At 33.1% G+C, this 27176-nt stretch overlaps 1 protein-coding gene across 4 annotated transcripts in view; it reads right to left on the reverse strand.

Moving 5' to 3' along the window:
• The window catches only part of RNF19A (ring finger protein 19A, RBR E3 ubiquitin protein ligase), a 50603-nt gene that overhangs the window by 7695 nt on the left and 15732 nt on the right, over positions 1 to 27176 (reverse strand). For all 4 annotated transcript variants that reach the window (XM_074353068.1, XM_074353066.1, XM_074353067.1 and 1 more), the window contains 6 exons: positions 21229 to 21996; positions 10781 to 10989; positions 4815 to 4959; positions 3955 to 4117; positions 1223 to 1337; positions 555 to 716 (listed from right to left, as the gene is read on the reverse strand). In XM_074353068.1, the coding sequence (XP_074209169.1) occupies positions 555 to 716; positions 1223 to 1337; positions 3955 to 4117; positions 4815 to 4959; positions 10781 to 10989; positions 21229 to 21902 (1468 nt within the window). In that variant the 5' untranslated portion in view covers positions 21903 to 21996. The remainder of the gene's footprint in view (positions 1 to 554; positions 717 to 1222; positions 1338 to 3954; positions 4118 to 4814; positions 4960 to 10780; positions 10990 to 21228; positions 21997 to 27176) is intronic.

Consider the following 27176-nt stretch of genomic DNA (forward strand, 5'->3'; position numbering starts at 1 on the left):
CATATTCTGACTGCTCCACCAATGGGCTGTTCCCTGTCTCTCTCCCTTCTCCTCAGGCCTCCCTATTCTCTGAGACCCAATATTGAAATTAGGCCAATTAACAACCCTACAATGACCTCCAAGTTTTCAAGTAAAAGGAAGAGTCGCACATATCTCACTTTAAATCAAAAGCTAGAAACGATTAAGCTCAGTGAGGAAGGCACATCAAAAGCTGAGGCAGGCCAAAGGCTAGGTTAGCCAAGTTACAAATGCAAAGAAAAATTCTTGAAGGAAATTAAAAGCCCCACTTCAGTGAACACATGAATTATCAGAAAGCACAACAGCTTTATTGCTGATACGGAGAAAGTTGTAGTAGTTTGGATAGAAGATCAAACCAGTCCCAACATTCCCCTAAACCAAAGCCTAATTAACAGCAAGGCCCTAACTCTCTTCACCTCCAGGTGAACACTATAGGGCTAGTAATAGGGAAATGCAAAGTCTGCCTTGCGTCTTATCTACAGCCTCCACTCATGCACACTGCTAGTAAGTACGTTTTCTTCCTTTGTAGGACTTACCTACAGCCGTGTTAGTTCCACCAACATTTATATCATTTTCATCATCAAATTCAATCCTGACTCCTTTTCCATTCCCTGCTGAGACTCCACAACCTCCACTTCGGCAGAGAGAAATTGGAACAACGCCGTAGACGTAAGCTAACATAATAGGAACACCAATCCCTAAAGAGGAATTAAATTAGTCACTACAAACCAAAAAGTAAATCACAGACACACATGCTTTATTAAGTCTTTTTGAGAGAACTGTACAGGAGAAAAGTGTTAGGGTTCTGCAACCCTTGCCAAAAGTGAATTTACCAGCTGTTAAACGATGCAAACAGACGCAAAGCTTCTAGCTTATCAGGTAACACATGAGGAAAAAAAAAAATAATGCAGACCTTTTTCTTTTTCAGTGCCAGGGCTCTAAATTGTATTCTGATGGGGAGGAAGGGACATTAGCCACTAATAATCTACCAACTGTCCCGAACGCTAGGTTCTTGGGTTCATACTACTTTTAACCAACATGGTTACTGAATGGGAGGCTCTCAGTAGGCCCAGCTTAAATTGTCCTTAAATTAATAAAAATGTAACTCTCTTATCTTCAACAATATAATGCTTTGTTTTTTAAAAATTTCCACAAACTAATTCTATAAAATTTGAGGTAATTAGTATTTTTAAGCATTTCTTACCTACAGTTACTGCAGCTACAACTGGAGATACAATTACAGACAATGTTACACCACCTGCTATGGCCAGATTCCGCTTGTGTTTTGAAACATCCTTGCCTTCATATCGATTGTGAATCTGAAATTAAAAATAAAAATGGGGGTGATGGATTAAATAAAAAATATATTATATACATATTTAAATGAAATAGGCCTACATTTCCTAGAAATTCCCAGAATAATTTCATAGTTAAGTATCCTAATTCAAGGTAAACATACTACTGTTCTTAAATCATATTCTTACACATAATTTGCTCCTTATTAATAATTTGCTTACATAAGACAGTGATTTAATAGATTTTACTTTATGTTTACTTTTAAATAGTCTTGAGTAAAACTAATCCTTTTAATGTTATTCAAGAACAATATACATTATATTTTGAGCAAAGAAGAAGGAATTAAGGATACTGTTTTCAACATAGTTATGAGTTAGATGTTGGACTAATAGGATTAATTCTAAGAAACTTAGCATTCCACAGGTTTCTAAACAAACAACCCTAAATGGTAAAAATTGGCTCCTAGGAGAAGTGTTTAAAATCCTTTTTTAAAAAAAATTAACCATAAAAGCAGTACTAATAAACAAATAATACTAAACAGAAACAAATTTTTCCTCAGATCCCTTTTTATGGAGAAAAATATTATCAAATGACTCAGGTTCCTGGGCTCCCACTTATAGCTCAAAGTTAGGGGTAGAAAAAGAATAAAAGAATGATGCTGCCAGAGGACAGGAGTTGGATCTACTTAGCATCTTTGTAGAGGACAGGTGTTAATAAACAGAACTTAATATCACCATGAAAGTGTCTTGTGAGATACCATATGACCTTCAGGAAATAGCTCAGTGTCTTTGTTCTCCTGGTTTCCAAGGGCTAAAGCTAATAAAGTACATTTCCCCTTGGTTTCAAGACAGATTCAAAACAGCTTCAAAAGTGTACAGGTAGTCTCTCAAAATACTTCACTTGTTTATAAACAGTATTACAGACAAGGCATAATGAAATAATCTATCATTATGCAGTTATTTTGAAGGCTGCAGAGTACAACGAATCTTGTGGGATGTATTAAATAGTGAAAAGGCTGGGATGGGGAATGGGCAAAGCATGCATGGGACAAGGAACACTTATATTTCCTAGTCAGAATCCTGTTCCCCAAAACTGACTATATGTTCTCAGGGAATGGGCCTCTACATTTCCTAAATAGTCCACGCAGACATAGATGGCAGACTTTCCCAAGGTACCTTTCATTCAAACGTTTGAGTACATGTTTGAAAAAAGGAGACTTGTTACTGTACCTAAGACTGAACAATGAGGTAAATAATCTCTCCTCTATAAATTATTCGTAGGTGTGTGCAATACAACAGCCTCTCTTTCCCTTCTACTTCTAAGTAAACAGTTTTGTTTTCAGCCAAACCTTTGGACAACTGTATGAAAATTACTGTAATCAGCTACTATGTTTGGGACTTTAAATTTAGTTACTTAAAATCTTTTGAAATAAACATTTGGCTCATCAATATCTTTGTCCTCTGTCCCAAAGCTAACTTAAAAAAAACAGTATGTATTGTTATTTTTCTGATTTTAAAAGTAATATATACTGAACATAAAAAAAAAAAAAGTGGCTGTTATATGAAGGAGGATTAGCCTTGTACTGAGTTTGGTTCCAAAAGACAGAACTAGAATTAAATGAAATAATTTAAAGGGAGACAGATTCTGACTCACTGTAAGAATTTTCTAACACTTACAGCTCCCTGGCAATAGAATGGACTGTCCCACCATTGAAATGCCCAAATGGCTAGTTTGAAATTTATCAAGAATCTTATATTAAGGGTTTATGCATTTGGGTTTACATCCCAGTTCTGTTTCTTTCTGTGTATCTGAAGATAAGTTACATAAATTTTCCTAAACTTCAAAAGTTTAACATATAAATTGCTGTGAGGTTAAAATGAGTCAAAGTACATAAAACACCCACCATATAATTAGAACTCAACAAATGCTATTTCCCTTTTTAAAAAATTCCTATACTTTGTTCTGCTTGGGTGCATGGTTGGGATTAGATAATTTCTGAAGTTACTTCTCAATTCTGAGATTCTGTTAACTTAGGCAACAGCAGACTTCTTAGCCACTTCCTAAATTATCCCTTTAATCTTTCAAAAAAATTATTTGCTTGACTCATGAAGCATAATTCATCATTCAGGCCAGTGGTAAGTATTGGTGTTCTGACTTGTACAAGATTGTTATAATCTACAAAACAGCATATTTACTAATAACAGTAAAAAAAAAAACCCTTGAATTAAAGTTGGAAATAATTCAGGAACTGGCTGATTATTCTTTATCTGAGGGCATATGTTATTTAGCTATTAACTTCTTACAGACCTGACTTTATAAGGATCTACCCATGAGAAAAATGTCAGATGTGCATACTTAAGTATTTTATACTTAAAGTTGATTTATAATGTAAATGTACTAAAGGTTTTAGAGTCATATAATTTTAAAGCAAGTCTACTTTTTATACATACATACAAGCTTGTAAAACACTGAAAATTTACTATCTTATGAAAAAACAGTAATTGTTTTGTACTTATGATACTGAAAATAATCTTTGTCTTTCAAAATAAACAAAAAATAAAATAAAAAAGCAAAACCATCAATCCTAAATCTAAAGATTTAAAATAAGATAATAAATCAGCAAGGAAGTATGCAGTTTACCTTACGGCCCACATACACAGGAATGCCAATAATCATTGCAGGGATAGCAATGCCAGCTATTAAAGCAATTCCTACAGGAGCACCAACAAGTGTTCCCAGCTGCCACAGTATTTTCTTCTTTCGGCTCCAGGGTTTCTTCCCCCAAAAAGTACATCCCGATGGACTAAAGGAAAAAATTATAATGTAAAGTAACTGCTGCAAAACATCAGAACAATAACTTACTATAGTATGTTCAGCAATGACTGTAAAAGAAGCCTCAAGCTTAGGAATGAGTTTTCCCCCCCTTTCTTTGAATTCTGAGTTCATTAAAAGTCAAAAAATCAAGGTAAAAGCCACCATAAACTATAGTAAAAGGATACTGATAACTGGGATTGAGGTTAAATATTTATCCTTAGTCCTCCATTAGCCTCAAAACCTTACATTAGTTTTTGAAGAGTAAATTAATGTAAAATATGCTTATTTTATCCCTGTTTTCAGCACAGAACTATCTGATTATATCAATAAACTCATTCTGTGGCCTAAATGAAGAAATTTATATATGAGAAAATTAAATGGAAATATTTATGACCTAGCATAATTACACAAGGTATTAAATGCTAGCTTTCAAGTTAAACAAAAAACAAAACAAAACAAAAAAAGAAGCAATTTCTGTTTCTTATTTTTGACTATTAATTCCAAGTGACTAGCATAATAATTGGGCTCCGGTTAAATTCATGTAATTAGAATAAAACAGATCCCTTCAAGCATCTTATAAATCCCAAGTTCAAAAATACCTAGGATAATACTTTTTCCAGAAAAGTCTTTTTGTCTTGCAATATAGAATTATATTTAGATATAAACAGCCCCTTCTACAAGCTTACCTTAGGTAATGTAAATCTGAGATCTCTTTCATACACAACCAACAAAACTCACAACCACAGACAGCACATGTCATGTGATTACAGCTCCCATCATTCATCTTTATTATGTAAGCAGCACATCGTGGACATGGCTTTATATCATCAGCTATTAGGAAAACAAAGAGACATTTAGTATATGAAACTGGTCTAAAAATAATTTTTAGTAGTTTATCAATTGTAGTCCTGCCAAAGAATCTTAACATGTACTGTTATTTTTAGTATATAATGCACTTTTCCTTCTGAGAAAGGAACATATTTTAGATTAAATTTTCAAACTGTAAACATTTTCGAAACACAGTAGGAGAAAACTGAGGACAAAGAATAACAGAATAGTAACAAGAGAAATGAGAATCAAGGACAGCTCTAGGCAAACTGCGAACTATATGAAATTTATCTTTGTCCCGACCCCACAGCTGTGTCAATGAGTGGCTTTTCATATTCTCTCTTCTAACCGTTTCCACTTAACATGTAGATATTCTGTATACTGTTCCTTTAGTGAATGAACACAGGAAATGACAATTTGATAGTAATCTGAAGCACTATATACAAAAAGCACTATGAGTTTACTTCTCTCTTCTAAGTAACATCAACTTTGAATGCTGTAAAAATAACAATACAGACATCTGTAGAAGAGCAGCCTTTTTCTCATATTTTAATTCATACAATAGACAGGTGGGCCTTGCAAAGAATCAGAGCCTAAATAAAAGGGAGAAGCTAAGAGGCTAAGGAAGGATTATAAACACTTAATGGAAAACAGTTTCAGAATTAAAGCAACCATATGTTGATCATGCTCCTGATTGCTTTTAATTAATCATCTTTGTCCATTTTATTCATTTGTTCAAATGCTGTTGTTATATACTTTGTGCATAGTAATATGGTTACAATGCACACATTGCCAAGTTAAAATCAAGTGGTACATAACTTTAGGAATCACTGACACAGGATAAGAGTTATTTCCAATTATATGATGATTTTGAACTTTGGCATCGATTTAACTAGCAACTACCAATTATTCACTGTCACTAGTAGCCACCTGTATTTTGTAACTACTATAGACAGTTAAGAAAAGATTTGTATACTGCTAGTCACGGAATTCAAGTATTCGTTCCAATTTCTTACATGATAAGCATTAAGCTACATTTTATCTTCCTTTCTACAAGTTTTATGGTCAAATTTTACCTGTGTTTTATCAGTGATTTTGGGTTTCCTCAGTGCTTCACTTAGCTGTTTTTTAACTTAAGAACTGGTCAATGCTCACAACTAGTATTTTAACAATTCAAGCAATTTTGAGCAAACTGATAACTTGATGTAGCCAAACCAAGACAAATGATAATTACTAGAATATGCAAATTAAAAATATCCATGAGTCAAAACTGGACAGCTGCATGTAAATCAATGAAGTTAGAATACTTCCTTACACCATACACAAAAATAAACTCAAAATGGCTTAAAGACTTAAACATATGACAAGACACAATAAATCTCCTAGAAGAAAACACAGGCAAAACGTTATCTCACATACATCTCAGCAATGTTCTCCTAGAGCAGTCTACCCAAGCAATAGAAATAAAAGCAAAAAAACCCCAAATGGGACCTAATGAAACTTACAAGCTTTTGTACAGCGAAGGAAATCATAAGCAAAACAACCACCTATGGAATGGGACAAAATATTTGCAAAAGATTAGACTGACAAGAGCTTGTTTTCCAGAATATATAAATAGCTCATATGACTTAAGAAAAAAACAAACAACTCAATCCAAAAATGGGCAGAAGACCTAAACAAGTAATTCTCCAATGAAGACATACGAATGACCAATAGGTAAGTGAAAAAATGCTCAATATCACTAATTATCAGAGAAATGCAAATCGAAAACTACAATGAGGTATCACCTCACACCAGTCAGAATGGCCATCATTCAAAAGGCTACAAATTATAAATGCTGGAGAGGCTGTGGAGAAAAGGAAATCCTCCTACACTGTTGGTGGGAATGCAATTTGATGCAGTCATTGTGGAAAACAGTATGGAGATTTTTCAAAAGACTAAAACTAGACTTAGCATATGACCCAGCAATCCCACTCTTGGGCATATAACCAGTGGGAACCTTAATTAAAAAAAGACACCTGCACCCCAATGTTCATAGCAGCACTATTTACAATAGCCAAGACACAGAAACATTCTAAATGTCCATCGACAGATGATCAGATAAAGAAGTTGTGGTTTATTTATACAATGGACTACTACTTAACCATAAAAAATGATAAAAATAATGCCATTTGCAGCAACGTGGATGGCCCTGGAGAATGTCATTCTAAGTGAAGTAAGCCAGAAAGAGAAAGAAAAATACCATATGGTATCACTCATATGTGGAATTTAAAAAAAAAAGACAAAAGAATTTATATATAAAACAGAAACAGACTCACAGACAGAATACAGACTTGTCGTTGCCAGGGGGGAGGGGGATGGGAAGGGATAAACTGGGAGTTCGAGATTTGCAGACACTGACTGGTATATATAAAATAGATAAACAAGTTCATACTGTATGACACAGGGAATTATATTCAGTATCTTGTAGTAGCTTACAGTGAAAAAGAATGTGAAAATGAATATACGTATGTTCATGTATGGCTGGGGCATTGTGCTGTACGCCAGAAACTGACACAACATTGTAAACTGACTGTGCCTCAATAAAAAAAAAAATCTGTAAGTCATGATTTAAATGATCCAAAGAACATAAAATTCTGCTCTAAAATTTTTTTAACATTGGGGCATGAATGAAAAAAAGCTGGCTTTTATAGCTAATATAATGTCTAGTACATCAAATTAAAAAAATGCTAATTCTATCTGCTTAAGTGATCTATTAATTGATAAAACTTCCTCATCCCAGAGTATACTCAAGCAGTACATATCCTAATTAGAGATGATAGCAGAGACTCAGGCTTTGGCTCTGATATATGCATTCAGAACAAACTGAAAGTTGACATCTCCATTTATTCTATGGTTCTAAAAAACACAAAACAGCCTTTTAATATGCTACAACTACATGTTAGAGAATTAATACCGTAATCAATATATTTTTGATATGTCTCTTTATGTATCTGTACCTGCAAGTTTTCACTCTCTGTATACTTATTTTTCTACAAAAAGCTTTTTTGTCTTTGTCTCTTTTCCTAAAAGCAAACTAGAAAAAAAAAATTTATTGTGCACATTAGATAATATATTTCTCTCAAAACAGTGTCAAAAAGCAAAAATCCTAAATAAAACTGTTTTACTGATTATACGGTCAAATGATGCCTCATTCTCTAAACAACAATTAATCTACAGCTCATTTATATTAAAAAAAAAGCTTGCCATTTCTATTCAAAGTATTTGGCAAAGCTCGTGTATTTTTTTAAATTACAGTATTTCTACTTATTGTTAAAATATGGGCCATTGTCATGTTAAAAAAAACAGGTTACAAATACTATGTTCTTAAAATTTGTTTTAAAACTTTCCCCATCCCACCTCTCCACATCACCTGTAAAAACTTACAGCAAAATATTAACAGTGGTTATCTCTAGGGGTGGCTGTAGTAGGGGATAGAGGTGACGGTGGGGAGTCAAATATACTTTTATAAAGGGGTAAAAATATGGTAACAAAAATGAAAAGTATGTGTCTCATTTAAAGTGCAACTCTAAGTGTATTAACTCCCTAGCTCTAAGTCTCATGCTGATGTAGTACTAATACAGTTTAAAGACAAATATAATCATAATATAAATTATTTAATGTATCATATGATTAAGCATACTTATTTATCTTCAGGTGACTGATTAGAAACAGCCAACCAATTATAACTATTACACCAAGCAATTATTAAAAGTGCAGACTATTTTTTAAAGTATAATGATAATGAGACACACAAAAAATACCAAAATACCTGGAATAACAGGAATTTATAAAACTATTTTAGACGGTAATTCCCTTTTTTCTTTTCAGAAGTCAGCAAGAAACCAAGTTCAAGTTTTAAATTTTTTATAGATTAAATCAGAAGAAACTGTCACATAAACATCTATTCTGAGAGCTCTGAGTTTTGGAGCACTGTAGGTAAAAACGCATGTACTTTGAATTTTCTGAACTATGAGATAAAGATTTTTAAACCAACATGGAAAAATTCCAAATAAAGTTTAAAGTAATCATCCTGGGAGGCAATTTATTCCAACAATGCCACTATTTAACTCAAATCATTTGGAAGTTTGTCTTTCATAATTACTTTCAAAGCTACTTTACATTAAAAGAAGACACCCTCATGATCATATAATCATATCTTACTTTGGATCCACCCCAAACCAATGTTTCAACTTGGTATGTTACCCTAGTTGTTAAGACTTAGTCATACCCAGAAACCAAACTGATGTTAAGAGGATAATTTAAAGTGAATGTATGAGGATCTAAAGGTTATGGCCAAACATAACAAAGTTTAAGCACTGCTTAAACAAACATAAAATCTCCCATGGTGACTACAATAAGGAAGACGAAGATTCATCTGGATGACTAAATCACGATGTTTACTTTAAAATTAATAACAAAAGACATCTTTTAGTCATTAAAAAAAAAAAAAAAAGATGGTCCAGATAAATGTGTATCTCTAGCAGGTGACTGTGGTTTCTTAAGTTTCCCTATTTCATATAGCCAGAGCACTTACTCTGAGCCTGGAAATGTTTCAACCTTATGGACCTAAGTATTAGTATCTTCATTTTACAGATAAGGCAAGTAACTTGCTCAGGGTCACACAGAGAATAAGTGGAGAAGCTAGAATTTAAATCCAGACAGTCTGATTCCACAGTCCATTCTCTTACTCTATGTGTCTTTGTGTCCTGTAAATATCCATCTCCACTTAGAGAAAAGGGGTATCATTTCCAACTGCACCATTTAATAGCTATAGCTGACTCTGCAGAAGAAAGTTTAGGTGTATTCGGGTTCTCTCTGAATTGCTTTTGAACCAATACTGACAAATTATTATTAGTATCTTTGGAGTTCCACCCCAAATCTTCAGGACAGGAAATAAGTCAATTAGCAAACACATGTGAAAATCCATGTCCATTATGCAAAATATTAAGTGTTGAATTTAAAGTTTATTTAATTTTAAATCCAAGTAAGACCTTATTTCTTTCTAGTAGCATAAAGTGTGTGACTACCTCAGCACACTGCTGGTAGGAATGTAAATTTTTTTCATAAATTTCTGTATATTCCAAATTTTTCCCTTTTACAATCAATAAGAAAAGTGAATTTTTTAAAAAAAATGACTGAAATTCCAATAAACAACGAAAATTCTATGAATGTAAAATATTAATTTTTTGAATTTTTATTCAAAGAACATTAAGATGGTCAGATTTTTTTTTAATTTTTGAGATTTATGAGATGCATGTTTGTTCATGTATAGAACTCCAGGTAATTTTTAAATTCCCAGCCAAAGACACAAAGTTCTTAGTGTACTCCCCATTATGGTATGAATCCTTGATCCTACAGTATCTGTAAATAAAAGAATTATTTTGCAAAAAATGTAAATGAAAAGAATTCCAAAAGTAAATACTGTTTTAAATCTGTAACTCTGTGATATTTTTACAATTAGAAATAATTTAAGGGTGATACATTCAAAAGTAATATTTTAATGAAAACATTTGCTAAGCTTTGCATTAAACACCTTCACAGTTTCAGACCATCTTCAGCTATCAGTTACATAAGTTATTGACACTTCCTTTTTTTTAACAATAAAATCTCTCCAATCTCAATACCACTTTCTTCCACAGGAAAGAATGTTTCTGGGACAGAAATACTAACATGTAAAACACTTTCGAAAACTAAAAGGAGACAGGGACTGAATATGGCATTTTTTATCAAAATAATTCCTGTATGTGTCAAAATTTTACTAAAAAAAGTTAGATGTAAATACCTGCTGCTCCAGACTCTTGACTATAACTGATAGAGGAAGAACGTATAGTTCTCAGACGTAAACTCTGGGCTCTCTCCTGTCGAGCAGCATCACAGGTCTGATTGGGGTGCCAAATCTGTTTACAATGGTAGCAAAACTCTGTTCCACAGCCTTCTCGCCCACAAGTTAATTTTGGACAGCTAGCACATCCAAATGCTATCACAGCATACCTTGAAAGAACAGGAAAAAAGATGTAAAATATGATGTAAAATAAGAGATATTCATTAAGTAAAAATATTTTCCAACTTAAATGTATTCCTGAAAAAGTTTTCTATTTATGCATGAGCTAACAGTCATAAACCCAACATTAATAATGTCATCTACAAATGATGACATATAAATGACTAAAAAACATTATTAAAGTTTAATTTTTAACTTTTAGCTTTCAAATTTTAACCAGGATATCAAACTATATATTTGGCCTAATCCCAATTTTATAAGAATTTTATTAAATTAGTATTGTATACATATAGAAAAGACCAAGAGGAAACACACCAAAAATCCCGACAGTAGTTTTTCTGGTATGAGGGTTTTTCTTCTTTATATATTTCTACATTTCTAATTTTTACAGTTATTTGTTACTTTTAAAATCAGAAAGATAAAAAAATTACCTATTTAAAATGATAATAACTATGAATGTTACATCTGTCACTCAATAGTAAGTGAGGCCAATTCTTACATCTTGTGAGTATCTTATATTTACACATAAATTCTCATATTTTTGTTTATTAGATGCATGGCAGAAGTGGTCTCTGGTGCCAATCTTCTACCAAAAAGTACACAAATTTTTATTTCTCAATTAGGAAATTTGTTTTTTTGCTTCAGATAAGACTGAGAACAGTAAGTAGATTTATGATTAGACCTAATATCTATTTTCTGAGTTAATATTTTTGGCACTTAAAATTTTTTTCTGACTTAAATTCTGGGCACTCTTGGCATTTATCTCAGAGCAATGAAAACTTATGTTCACACAAATGTTTACAGTGGCTTTGTTTGTGATAGCCCCAAACTGGAAACAGCCCAGATGTTCTTCAACAGGTGAATGGTTAAACAAACTATGATGCATACGTACCATGGGATACTACTTAACAACAAAAATTAAACTACTGATACACTTAACAACTTAGGTGAATCTCTGGGGAATTATGCTGAGTGAAAAAATTCAATCTTAAAAAGTTAACATACTTTGTGATTCCATTTACATAACATTTTTGAAACAATAACATTTTAGAAATGGAAAACAGATTAGTGGTAGTCAGAAGTTAGAGATGAGGTAGGGGTGGGAGTGGACAAGAGAGAGATGGATGTATTTAAAATGAGCAATATGAGGGTTTTTTGTTGTGATGGACTGTTCAGTACCTTGACTGTGGTGGTAGATAAATCTACAGGTGATAAAATGGTATATAACTAAATACACACACACAAATAAGTACAAGTAAAACTGGGGAAATCTGAATAAGATAGGTAGATTGTATCAATGCCAATATCCTGGTTATAATACTATTTTATAGCTTTGCAAAATGGTAACACTGAGGCAAACTGGGTGAAGGATACACAGAATTTCTCTATTATTTTTTACAACTACACATAAACCCACAATTATCTCAATAAAATTTTCAATTAAAAAGTCTAGGGGCTTCTGGTTCTCTTTGTAAGAGAAACAAGTCATTTATGTGTAAGAGGCTTTTGTAAATAGCAAACATTTCCTTTTGCCTAGAAATTTACGGGAATTTTCAGGGTTTCTCTTGTTAAAGGCAATAAATTTTAAATAATAGTTATAAGTGAGATTTTACTGAATTTCAAGATAATCTATTAAATTATGCAAAATTTTAAGTCAAGAAGTTCCTCTATTTTTGGACCTATTGCTCCCTTAGTATCTCGTTCTTTAAAATTAAATTTTGTATCTTTTTTCTTTTTTTGGAGCAAAGAAAGATTTATTGCAGGGCCAAGCAAGGAGGACAAACAGATGGCCTGTGCTAAAACAAAACAAAACAAAACAAAACCCTCGAACTCCAAATTTTACATTTTAAATTCCAATTTATTTCTGACAGACCAATTCTCCAATTACCACTGTCTATCATAAATACCTTCAAACGTGACTGAACTGAAGACAATTTTAATCAACATGGGGTAATCTAGCAAAGTTTCATTTCCCTGAGCTTTAATATTTCCCTGAGGGCTTATTCACTGCAATCTCAATAAAAAGAAAAAAATTCTTCAAAGCCTATCTTCTCCCAACTCATAATCTAAAGCAGTCTCTTTAACTGTAATTTCAATGAAAAGGAAATGACATTCTCTTCTAAACCTCTTTTTTATTCCACTTTTTCCTGAAGGAAGAAGGGAAGAGGAATGACAGAATGGGGAAATCTGTGTGTGTACAGAGGACAACGCTAAGCCCAACTTTTTTTTTGTTTTTAAGTCAGTCGCAATTTATAATGGCAGAAGAAAAGTTCTGTTTGGTTGTTTTTTTGGGGGGAGGGGAAGGTAATTAGGTTTACTTATTTACAGATTACTACTATTACTATTCTGGGGGGGAGGCAATTAGGCTTATTTATTTTTAGAGGAGGTACTGGGGATTGAACCCAGGACCTAGTGCATGCTAAGCATGTGCTCTACCACATGAGCTATACCTTCCCCCTAGAAGAAAAGTTTAGACTACCTGGTTCAAGTTCCACTTCCACTACTTATTACCTGCATAATTTTATATAAGTAACATAATCTCCCTACAGCTAAGTATTCCCAAACATAAAAAAGGGATTCACTGACTTTGGCTTAGCCTCAATATTCAGCCAAAAATCAGCTTCAGTCCTGGCCTTGATCTGTAGTAGGCCAAATAAGCAAATGATGGCTTCAAACCTCTGCATTTATGTTTGATTAATGACCATGTGATCATATAAGTTATGATCATTTCTACATCAATATAAATAAATGTATGTCACTTAGACTGAACATTAATATCTGAATATCCATTTAAGAATAAACATTGATAACCATTCTAGGGATAAGAGTAAAAATCTTACTGCTTTATACAGTGAAATTTTACTGGACAACTGAAGTATAAGTATACATTGTGTTGCGAGAATAAAATGCAATCATTCTTAGTATGATTGTGAGAGCCAACTTTAGATACAAACAAAATTTTTCAAATAAATAAGGAAACAGATTTACAGTAAAGATGAATATAGAGTGTTAAACTAGATAAACTAAGAACTTATCCTTTCTAAGCAAATTAATATTTACAAAATAGATGAGGCAGATTAATAAAATTAGGCTATATCATAATTCTAATCTTTGTAGAGTATACTAGTATATCTAAACAAAACTTTAAAGAAGTGACTTAATTTCTACTTAGTGATTTATGCTATCTAGAGATAGCCTTTCAAGAGAAAGTTCTATTAGGGAATTCTTCACATCTGGACCAGAAGAATTAAAAGCAAAAGGTCAGAAAAAAAAAAAAGCAGGTCAATTTTGCCATTTAAAAATTTCATTAACAAGAGAAGTTCCAAAATCTAGTAAATTATCCATAATAAAATGAAAGGGTATGGCAAGAAAACAGAGAAAACTGAGGACTCAAAATGCATTTTCTTCTCAATAAACTTCCAAACAGCTTCATAAATTGCTTTAATATGAAAATTCCTTATAGTTTGGGGTCTAGATACTTAAGCTTGTTGAAAATGACTGCTTATAGATAACGACTATCAATCTAGAATTTTTCAAATATGCAGCATAATTTTCAGGAGCAAACTAACAGCTGACATGTAGAGTAATTATATCTGCTTTATTATGTCAAACATTTAATATCTGATCACTAATTTTATAAAAATATTTCTTGAAATTTTATATTTATTCTTGTATCCCAGAAGTTCATCACATCAGTCAAATTGATGATATTTGACTTTAGCCTTGGATGAGTATCAATTAACATATGGCCACTTCGCTTTTGCTGAAAATTTAGGTTTTGATGCATCTCAAAAACTGGAATAATAAAAACACACAACACATGTGTTTGTGTGTGCACACACATGCGTGCAGGGAGGGAGGAAGACAGCGAAAGAGAGGAGAGGACAGGTGGGAGAGAGGAAGAGAATTAGTTCACAGCATATCATATATACTCAAATGTTACAGTACATCAAACTTGTTTTATGCTACTTCACAGTACTTAGTAATAGAAAAGCTAAGATACCATACCCCAGAGCTAAACAATTTAGTCCCATTCAATCTGAGCAAATTCCAAAGAAAAATAGGATTATATTTAATAGTACTAACCAAATATTTTCACAAATGTGTATATTTATAACTACAAAAGTTAAGGTAGTTTGTCTAGAAGTTTATTCTTATGCAAACAGTTGTTGAGTGCTTATTATGTAAGTGTTCCATTCTTATACATACTCAATCCTAATAATAACCGTGTTAGGCACATTCTGTAATACATCAAGGAATTAAATGTACATAGCATTCATATATTTTGAAAACAAAATGTTAGGACTCTTGAAAGTGACTTTCACTGTGTGGGAGCCAAATTTATTTTCCACTGAAAAATAGCTCTCAAATTATAATGGAAATAAATAATAAAATTAAATTAAACACAAAATATTTGCTTTAAAGAAAAATTTCAGGAGTCTCTCTGCTCTGGTGCATTACTATTTGGGAAAAGAATAGGCTCAGAAGAAGGTCACAGAAATAACTGAATAATACTAACTAACTAACTAACTATCTCTGGCTTAACCAGTACCCAAACCTTGGTTTAGAAGATAGTTCCATTTCCTTCTATGACCCCTTGTTTAACTCAAGTCTTACTTTCTGTCTCTATTCTTCAGCTGGAGGGCTCTAGCTACCTGAAATGCTTAAACCTTCCTACTTAGCAGGAGTGGAGGGATAGGAAGAAAGTGGGGAAATAGGAAGGGACTGAAATAAGGCAGTTTTTCGAGAAATATTTTCTATTCTCTGGATTGTTAATAGGTGACCCAGACTAAGGAAGAACTCAATGGTCAAGTTAGGGACATGGTAAGCAAAATTAAAGTGCTTTTTTGTTTGTTTACTTACTACAGGATTTGCTAAAATAACTTTTAATATACCAATGTTACATACAGAGTGTACATATATGGTAAACATTATTTCCCAAATTTATTGGACCATGACTTCTATATTCTGGGAGTGCTTCGCAGTACTACAGTCCTACCAATTAGCACTGAGGAAGCAGGGATAACAACTAGAACAGTATATTCGGCCCAGAGCAAATTCCTTATGAAGACACAAGCAAGAAGAACAACCTATAACTAACATGAAATGTAATCCTAAGAAATACCTAACAGTCTCAATAAAAATTTTAATTAAAAAACGAGAAACAAGAATAAAAGATTATCCAGGAGTCCCGATAACTTTTTTTCCCAAAAGCACAAAGCTTTAACACAACCTTTAAAGAACAAAGAAAATATAATCAGAAATATCAAAATTATTTGATCCAGTTAAGGGGGAAAGTCAAGTTTTATATCCAAATCAACAGGCTCATGTTTCCACTAGCAAGAAGTTACTATTACTCCAGTGGAAAAGGAGTGACTTGTTTGATTGACTATATTTGAGAGACGGTCTAGACAAAGTGAGGCTCATCTCCTGGTTCTCTCTTTCAGGATCTGCTTTCCCAGAGAAGATACATTCTGCTCTGCTCCCCACTACATGCTGCAGGAGAATCCTACAGTTACAGAGAATTATCCCAGACTATTTGCAGAAGTCTGTCTAGTTTAGGGGTGGAAGCCATTTTGCATATATACCTAAAGCTAACTTCTTTAGCTAACTAATTAGAGAAAGCAGATACGTTTCCTGTGTCTTACATTATCAATCTGGTTCTTGTTTTCTAAGACACACGTACTTGTTCCCTTGGGAGAAAATCAAAGTTGGATCTGTTCTCTGAATAAAATTTCTAAAAGGTTAGCCTACAAGAGCATTTCCGGCATGTCAAAAGATGGGCAAGTTATGGCTAAAACCCTTCTTTGTAGGATGGGAATGACAGTCATATGGAAAGAAAAACATTCTAAAAATACACATTATTTAGTTCCTAAGCCTATAGTGCCATTTTTTAAACTCCACTGTGAATTCTATCTTCCACCAGAATAAGTTATTATTTAGTCATTTAAGTGTCAGCAAATTAGCTCAAAGTTAAACATACCTGATTACAGTTGAGCACACTGCTTTAAATGGTTTGTTAACTGTTCCTAAGATATATGACATATTAATGGCATATAGTCAGATTTGTTCATTCGACAATTCTTTATTAAGCAGGGAGTTAACTTATGGTTACAAGGAAAAAATACTTTTTTTTTGCTCTTGAGAGGCTCACAGACATGAAATCATTAATTATATTCTAGTATAATTAATGCCCTTGCATAATCAAAGCTCCCCAGCAAAGTCAGAAGCACTTGCATGAGATGACAGGGATAATGTGTGCTAGCAGAAGGGTGGTCTTAGCCAATTAAAACAAGTGATGACAGAAACCAGAATGCCAATTTTTAGCTATCTTCCTAGACAACGTACAAACTAGGACCACTAGGCAGAAAGTAATCAGATACTTTTATCCAAGACAAGTTTTATGCTTCCCCTCCCACATGCCCCTCACCCTAGTTCTTCTCCCCAGCCATAGCCAGACTTTCCTCTGAACCTGTGTGCATCAGCATGTTCTAGAAACAGTCTAGCTAACTTCACCCTGGTTAAATCACAGCACACAGGTTTGGCCTTCTAGGCCCCTTCTCAAGAGGGGTTTTTAGAAATACGTACTGTCCTTTAAACTAGCTTAATCTGCCCTGGCCCTGAGAAAAGAATATTAGGTCAGAAACCCTCAGAGATCTCAAGTAGAAACCAGGTCAGTTTTTCTCTCTACTCTGAGCTAAGGGCAATATTTCTCAAAGTGTGTTACATGTTTAAAAAAACTGGTATCAGATGCGGAAAATGGTTATATTGGTAAGTATCAAATGCAAAGGAGAAAACTTACAATTTCACATTTATTTCAGGAAAAAAGAAACCTTCCAAGTGTGCTGTATAATAAAAGGGGTGAAAATGCTACACACACACTTACGGTCCTAGCCCTGCTGCCTAAGTACTGCTATGAATAACTGCCGAACAGTCAGATATTTACCAGTGTTCCTTGTGCTAGATTTAAACAATAAATGGAGTTTAAATTAGAAATTTCCCTCCGCACATCCAAAGATTTTAATAAGTTCCAAGAGGGCAGGGATCTTCATCTTTTCTTCATTAAAAATCTCCAGTACCTGGCACATAGGTGTATCAACTATTTGAATGAATGACTGATTTAAGAAAAATAATAACAAAACTTCAGAAATGAAGATAAGGAATGATAAACAGCTATAAAAAGCTTACTGTGTGCTAGGAATTATGCCAGCAATAACATTAAAGACTTATTTCAATCCTTATAACAACATGATAGGATAGAGATTCAAAGTCAGGTCTGTCCATGCTCATGACAAGTAAAACTGAAACTTTTAACGACAGCTTATGCAGTATTCTATATTTTCAAAGTATACATATAAATTTTTTGTTACTGGGTAACATCTACATAACACAACCATAAAATCTATAATGTAATCAAGTATATAAAATATGCTCTTAACAATTTACAAAGCCAGCATAAATCAAATATAAATGAAAATACATAAGTAAAAATAATCTCTGTAACATATTTTCTTTGTCATTTGTAGATAAGACTATTGATAATCACCTAAACAAAAAAATTAATTTATAGCCAAATTACTCAAGGGTTTTTAAACTTATATGACAATATAGTGGTTGTCTTCCCAATAACAATCTATTAATGAAGGTGTTTCCATTATTTTATGGTATTTTATACTTAACACTTAAGTTACCCTCTCCAAAATATTTAGAATACTAAGCCATTTTACTTTTAAACAATGAAGTCTCAAAAAGAAAAAAAAATGTGCAAAATACCTCAAAGTATGAGATTATGAAAAAATTTACTGAGAAATGTCATATATACTAAATGATTCATAAAGAACAATAAAACAAATACCCACCTGCATCTACCACACAACAACAGTGTCACTAGGGTGATCATCTAATACACAAACTAAACTGTAACACTTGAGAAAAAAAGGTAATGCTGGTAAAACTTACATCAGTACCATAAGCATGAATTGGAACTATCCTGGGCAAATCAGAACTTATGATTATCTTATTTATCTGTGAGTTCAGAAGTCCCCTGATTGCCCCTCAAAGTTTATATCGCTTCTTCCTCCTTGCAAGAGGTAACCATGAAAATAAATGTATGTATCCATTTTACTGAATGAACATTTGTCGGGTTTTTGTTTGTTATTATGAACATTCTTAAACATGTCTCCTAACCAGATGTCTCCTGGCACACAAGTAGAGAGTTTCTCTAATGTATTTAACTAGGAGTAGATCTTCTAAGTTATAAGGGTTAAGTGTGTGTTCAATTTTCCTAAATACTATGCAGTAGGTGAGCTAATCATTCACTAATATTTTCTTTTAGCCTAATTTTTTATTTTATTTATATAACTTACCTCTGTAATCTGTTTTGATTTTTTGATTTATTATGTGTGGTGACAATCTAATTTTTTCCCTTCAAATAGCTGATTTTCACAATTGTATATATTGAATCATCAATCCTTTCTCAGTTGGTTTGGCATGCTTCCCCCCAGATCAAATTCTTATACAAGCTAGAATCTATGTCAGCCCTATCTATTGTGTTCTATTGGGTTAACAGCACTGATATTATTCATTATGATGATATGGTCCATCAACCAGCACGAGAGAATATACCTGTTTAGTGACCAGAAAGCTTGTGCTCCTGGATTTATCCTCTCAATCTCTCCTGGTCACAAGTTCTGACAATTATGCCTCCTTTTAATTTGTCCCATTATTTGCACACTATAAAGTTACTAAATGCTTGAAGAAACTTGTGAAATATCTGTTACCCTGGGGTTCCAAGAAAGACAGAAAATCACACTTTTTCTCAAAATTAAAACCAATATATTTCTTACTATTTGAACGCTTACTATAGGAGTATTTGCTATAATGATTTGCAAAAGGAATTTTTTAACCCAAAATATGCTATTCAAATTGAAATCCACTCTAATGAATGTGCACTCGCACAAGTAAAATTGTGCAGGTGTCCAAGGGATCAAGAGTGATACAATTTTATCTAAGCTGTTGTCTGACAGAATACTGTCTCCCGCTCAAGTTATTTAGAGGTATTGCTCATTATCCCTGTTTTTCCCCCACCTTTTTCTTTGAAGAGTTTAGCCTTTTATGGGTCCCAGAGTTAGCTTCTACTATATACCTGGAAGCACAGTCTATCTTGGCCCAGTTTAAATAGTATCTCTAACATATTATTTTGTTATTTATGTTATAGTACATGCAGTACAGGAGAGCACAGCACTAATTTGATACTGAACAGAATCTCTGAGTCCTTCATACAACTAATGAATTCATAAAATGTTAAATAGCATGATGACTTTTCTCATTTAAAATTATGGAATTCATAGACTAGATGCAATCTGAAAATCTGCTACTACACAAGCTTTTGATAATTAACTTGATTGGAGTCCTGACATTGTCATTTGGTAAATTATAAACTCACATCCCAGCCTTGTCTCTGATTACACCCAGGTGGTCTTGAAGTTTTGGATTTTCTCAAACTCTTACTTACAATCTCTGGCTTACTAATGCTACGCTAAATCACATTCAGTGTTTATGGCTCTCATTAGTCTTGAGAAGCATATGACTGTTTCTTCCTAGTTTGGACAACTGTACATAGTAAATGCTCTATAAACAGGGGCTGCTGTTAACATAACAATCAAATATAAGTAAATTATTTTATTTTAAATATTGGAAAAATGGTATTTGTAGTTAAAAAAACTTGAGGCAGATGAAGTTATTACATAACCTCTAGATCTCGATACTCGCAATACTTATGTATTCCAACATGAACACATCATACTGAGGCACATGTGAAGGTACCTTTCAAAAAGGTCATTTAAGTTTATACAACTGACTCCCCTACCAAAAGCAAACATGATCATTTCATCTATTATACCAAAATAAAAGTTCTCCAAATAGTTGGGGAACATCAATTTGTTCATGACTAGATCCTATATTCTATCATCTTATCCTTTTCTTCTGACAATGCTCTTAAGTGAATATATGATGCAGAGACAATATAAAAATGAGTAAGAAAAGATTCCTGCTTTTAATGTCTAACCCTGTACTTGACACATGGTACGCGTCAAATACATGTTTGTCTAGTCAATGAAAAGAATTACCTGGCACGTTAAGATTTTTCTTTTGAGTAAAGCTGAGCAAATTCTTATTTTATCCACAGAGAAAAAAATTAACTCAAGAAAAATCAAACAAAATCTTCTTACCCACAGTCTGGAGCTGGACACCACCTACAATCAGGATCTGCAACGAGCCACCGTCTTAGCATAAATTCTTCATATTTTTCCATCAAGACATCATCACTTAATATCAAGCGAATATCATGGGGATTAAATCGTTCAGTACATTCTGGGCAACTGATATTAACTCTACTTTCAGAAATTTCTATCCTTAGATATTGTCGTAAGCAATCCACACAAGATCTATGATGACAAGTCATTATCTCAGGAAATCTGTCTTTAGAATGCCGCAAAAGGCACAAGGGGCACTCAATAAAGTCTCCAATTTGTTTGCTGATGGAAGTTAATCCATTGTCAGAGGAGGTATTTGTAGAGAAAATGGAGTTCTTATCAGTACACATTTCAGAATGTATACTTTCAATACTTGCAATTCCATCCACCCCGCCATTTAGCTCCCTTGATTTACGTTTGTTATCCTTTTTCCTCCGAAACAGAGAGCCTATTGAAATTCTTCTTTTTTTGGGTGCCTTTTTGACTGAAGGCAAGCTCACAGATGAAGCAGAAGATTGAAGATCTCGATCTGAACCCATTTGCCGATGTAAACTCATGTCTAAAATACTCATTAGAATTGAGTCAGGGTCTGTGTTTACACACAGCCCTTCATTATATTTAGAGATAAAACTTATTTCTTGTTCTTGCATTCAGATTAAGTCATGATGTTAGAAAATCCTACTTGGTTCCTTCAGAGAATTCTTGAGAAAGTTCAATTTACCGAAAACTGTTATCATAGATGTTCTGAAAAAAAAAAAAAAAAAAAAAAAAAGAAAACAAAACACCAAGATTATTTCATTATATTCTTAGTCTGAATGTTTTTTAATAAACTTATAAACTCTCTATGAAACTTCAAACAAGTATGTTCTTTAACACTTAGCTTTTAAAAAAACAAAAATAAGGCCAGTTGGGTAGCACACAAGAGAATATAAGACCAATGCTGAAATAACAAGGACATTCTTTAGTCTTAATAAAAGAGTCTAGATTTGTGCTGACCTTATTAAAATCTTGTACAAAACTTTTGATCATTATCACACTCAGACCTCAATGATTCCCATTGCCTTTATGAGTTTTAAAAAAATTGACAATAAAATGTATGCACAAATACAAAGAGTTAAGCAGAGCTTACATAATCTTGAACAAACTGTGTATGTATGGAGGGGGGAGTGTGCTCTTACACTGTCAGATATGTTATAGTAAATTAAGAAGACACTGTGGTACATCACAAACATGGACATAAAGACCAATGGAACAGAACACAGTCCAGAAAAAAAAGTCCCATATATATACACAAGGATACTTGATTTACTATCAAAAATAACACTGCTGAGCAATAAGAATGGTCTTGTCAAAGACAAAACAAAAACAACATAATACTGTTTTACTGGTAACCATCTGAGAAGACAAAAGGAACTTAATCTGTAACCTACAGCTAATCCCCTGCATAAAAGTCAATTTCAGATGGTTTAGAGAAGTAAAATCATAAAGCTTCTAGGAGTCAATAGAAGAGAATATTTCAATAAAAAGATTTCTTAAACGGAACATACTAAAGAACTTACCATAAAATAAAAGATTGTTAAAAAGGACTATAATAAAACAAAGAGACAGTATTAAGATTAAGGGAGTGGGAGAAGACATTTGCCACACATAACTAATAAAGAACCAGTATCTAGAATATGGAAAGAATCCTTACAAATCCTTACAAGCAGACAATCCAATAGAAAAATGGACAAGGGACATTAACAGACACTTCACAAAAGAATATGAAGAAGTGCTCGATTTCATTCATAATACACATTAAAGCTACACTGAGAGACCACTACACACCCAGCAGGATGGCTAAAATTCAGACTGACATTTCCAAACATCAGCAAAGATGTGGACTGCTGGTAGGAGTGTTAGATGGCACAACTACTTTGGAAAACTGTTAAACAATATCTACCAAATATGAACATATGGATACTCTATTACCCAATTTATACGCCTAGATATGAATGCACACATGCATCAAAATATATACATAACAATATTCATAGCAGCACTAGTTATAATAAGCCAGAACACTGGACACAACCCACATTCCTTCAGTAGTAAAATGGATAAATAAATTGTGATATATTCATTCACACTCTAGGACACCAGAAAGCAATGAAAAGGAACAAAATACTGCTACAAACAAAACAAGGATGAATTTCACACAAAAGGATGGATACTGTATAATTCCATTTAAGTAACATTCAAAACCAGGCAGAACTAATCTATGATGTTACAAGTCAGGACTGTAGCTACCTTTCGAGGAGGTACAAGTATAGTGGTTACAAAGGTATGTACACTTTGTGAGAAATCACTGACCTACAAACTCACGATTAATGCACTTCTTTGGATGATTGTTATACCACAAATAAAGGTTAAACAACAACCACCACCTGAGCTGATATCCATACACATCCTTGAGAAAGTCATACTGATTTTGTCAATGCAAAACCTAGCAAAACATTTCACTCAGGCAAACTCTATTCATGGCCAACAATTTATATTTTTCCCATCATCTGCAGCACTCTCCCTTAATTCTGAGGAAAATATAGAGTGTAATGATAGATTTTATTAAAATTTTATACGTATTTTCTTCTTTATATTTTCTCTTGCATCTCAAAATGCTCTCTGTACTCGAGGGTTCAATATATGTATCACAGACCAGAACTGGACCCCTGGGAATCTATCTTGGGTATCTTGTCCTAAGAATTTATCGCTTAAAATGTAAAACCAGTGGTACTTGATGAGTATCACTCTGTGGACTTTCTCAAAATACACACTTTAAGAAACTTGATAGCCATATAATTTATTACCCAAATGAGAACCTGGTAAGAATGAATGGAGGTGCTGTTAATATTTAAACTAGGATAACAGGGGCAAACTAGAACATATGGTCATCCCACTTAGGAGGCTGTTCTAAAATATGGTGCCAATAAACACATATGCCTCAAAGGAAAATAAATGAATTTGAATACTAAAAATTTACTATTTTTATATGATAAAAAACACTATAAAGTTGAAAGACATGATAAATTAGTAAAACACACATATAACAACAAACAAATTTCCTTACTATACACATTAGTAAGAAAAAATGTACAACCTAATAGTAAAATAAGTAAAGATATAAGGAGAAAAAGAATTAGAAAAATTAGGAAGATAGGATAAACAGTGTTCAACAACAATAACAACCACAGAAATGAAAATTCAAACATTAGATATCATCTTTGTACACATTAGACTGACAAAGGTTGAAAGGGTTGGTGAGTGTGTACTCGAAGAAGCAAGCACCTCACTGTTGGGAGGACTGCAAATCAGCACAGCTTTGGGGAATCAATTTGGCATTATTTATTAACTTCAAAATGGAACTATTCTTTGAATAGCAATCCTCGTGAAATTTATCGTCCAGAAAAATATAAGGACACAAGTGTGCAAAGACATATTGTGCAAGGAAGTCACAGCAGTGCAGTTGGTAGAAGCAAACAAAACAAAGCAAAAAACCCCACACAAAACCTGGAAATAAATTAAGTGTCCAATAGGGGACTGGTAAAAAATAAATGAACCAACTACAATTTATGTGTAATGATAAGGAAAGATCTCTCCATATAGTACCGAGTGAACAATAATAATGGCAAAAGTACTATTTATACTATGAACCCATTTGTGGAAAAAACACACACATACAGTCCTACATGTACACACACAATTTCGGAAAAATGTTAAGAAAGCATTAACAATGCTACCTTGGGAGAACAATGTTTAGTATTCACTTTCTGCATCCTGCATAGTTTATAGTTTTTTCATGAGCCTCTATTGCCTACAGTTTAAAAATAAAAACCTAACTGAACCCCACAAACAGTAACAAAAAACATAATCTACTTTAGAGCTACCCAATCAATGAGGCTGCAGCCCAGAATTTGTATATTCTGAAAATGTTTCTCCGTAATTTAGTTGCACGCTATGGTCAAAAACTACTAATACTAAAGAGACTGCTAAGCACTCTGACTTAAAAACAGAATTCTATATAGACTTGGCCTCCAAATCAAGGCTCCTTGTTTTTCATTACTTTAGGTACTAAAAATAAAAGTTCCACTTAAAAAAAAAAACACAGTTTATAGTCATTGTCAACCTATGGGGTTACAGTTAGGTGTACTTAACCACCAATGGTACAGAGATAAGAGAAACATTAAAAAAAAAAACAAACACATAATTTAGTGACTAATCTTTTGTAGAAATAATCCACAAAAGGTGTTTGCAAGCATGTGACTGAAGAGTTATCTCAATCAAGGGGACTTTGGCCTAATTTCAGAGTTAAAATCTGGCCCAGTATGTGCTGAACCTGAGGTTATCACCATGAACAAGACAGACACCGTCTCCATCCTCAATGTGGTATGTCTGGAGAAGAAATACCTACCACAAATCCAATTATTATAAACCTATACACATTAAATTTGTCTCTGTAACTACATCTCTTGAATCAACTTTTACCAGATTTAGATGAAGTCTTTGAGACATTACAGCAAACTACAGGCTATTACAGAATTTACCTTAAAAAGAGAGGAAGCCATCTTGCAAGCCAGCTAAAGCAAAATAAGAGGTCTTACATAACAGCAGATTCAGAAGATACGGTCAATATTTCATCCCACCGCCCTGAAGTGTAGGCATATCCATATCTCCCTTCTCCTCCTTGCAATGATTTACAATTTACAAGTTTTAGCCATATACATTTTTTCACTACTCTGATTTTGCAGATGGACAACCAGAGATTCAGAGTATTAAGTAAAGAACTAAACCTAACAATTTTATTGGTACATGAAATTAAGATTATATGGGTCACCCATACAAAGAGTTTTTAATCAAACTGTTTATTTGCATAAACATTTTAGAAATTAGTAAACTGACTTGGATTTCTAAGACTACACTATAAACCACTTAAAAAAAAAACCACTATAGAAATTCTGCCAATCTGAACAGGACAAAATATGTGAAAAATCTTTCAGTGATTCAAGAACTTTACTTATTTTTAGAAAAAGCAGATTTCATTCTCCAGTGGGGAAAAAAATCTATTACTTGCATCATTTAATATAGCACTATTCTTTTTTAATTCAGCTTTTCAAAGTAAACTATCAACTGTATGAATCTGTAAGTGCTATTGTTATGTTCTGCCTCAAAAATGCACTCACCATTAAGACAAAAATATTATTTGAATTTTAAAACAAATAGTTGGGTTGCTGATTGGAAAAATAAGGGAAAATATGTTGTATATAATATTATCACTAGACAGTAGAGGTTTTAAAGTACTTTTTATTTGTGTCTTGATTTAAATCTCACTGCCCTATGGAATGGGTATTACTATCCCTATCTGATAGATGAGAAAACTGAAGTTCAGAGAAGGGTAAATATTACAGAGTTAGTAAATGACAGGATTAGGTGTCAAATTCAGGTCTTCTGATATCTAAGTCTCAGTACTGTCATTTGTCAGCAGTCACCTTCATGAAACAACCTTTCTAATAACTAAGAAGATATCAAAAATTATCTCAGAAAATGAAAGACAATTCTTTTTTTCATATCATCTAGGGCTGGTCTTAACTATTCCTCAACTCCAAGCCTCACTCAAGCTATTCCCTTTTCTCTCCTCCTAACCAAACTGTACTCAAGCTTTATAACTCAGATAAAATTTCACTGTTTTTCTTCCCTGATTACCTTCAATGTTTTAATAAGGTTTTAAAGGTAGAACTTGAATATTTGTGATTTCTTTAGCACAACACAGAGCCAAGATAGTGAGTGTCATGAAAATAAACATTGTGAATAAATACCAAAGAAGTATTTCTTAAAATGACACAATATCACTAAAGTGATGATACTATTCCATAGCCACAAGAAAGTATCAA

Source organism: Camelus bactrianus, chromosome 25 (assembly GCF_048773025.1).
Source record: "Camelus bactrianus isolate YW-2024 breed Bactrian camel chromosome 25, ASM4877302v1, whole genome shotgun sequence".
NCBI lineage: Eukaryota > Metazoa > Chordata > Mammalia > Artiodactyla > Camelidae > Camelus > Camelus bactrianus.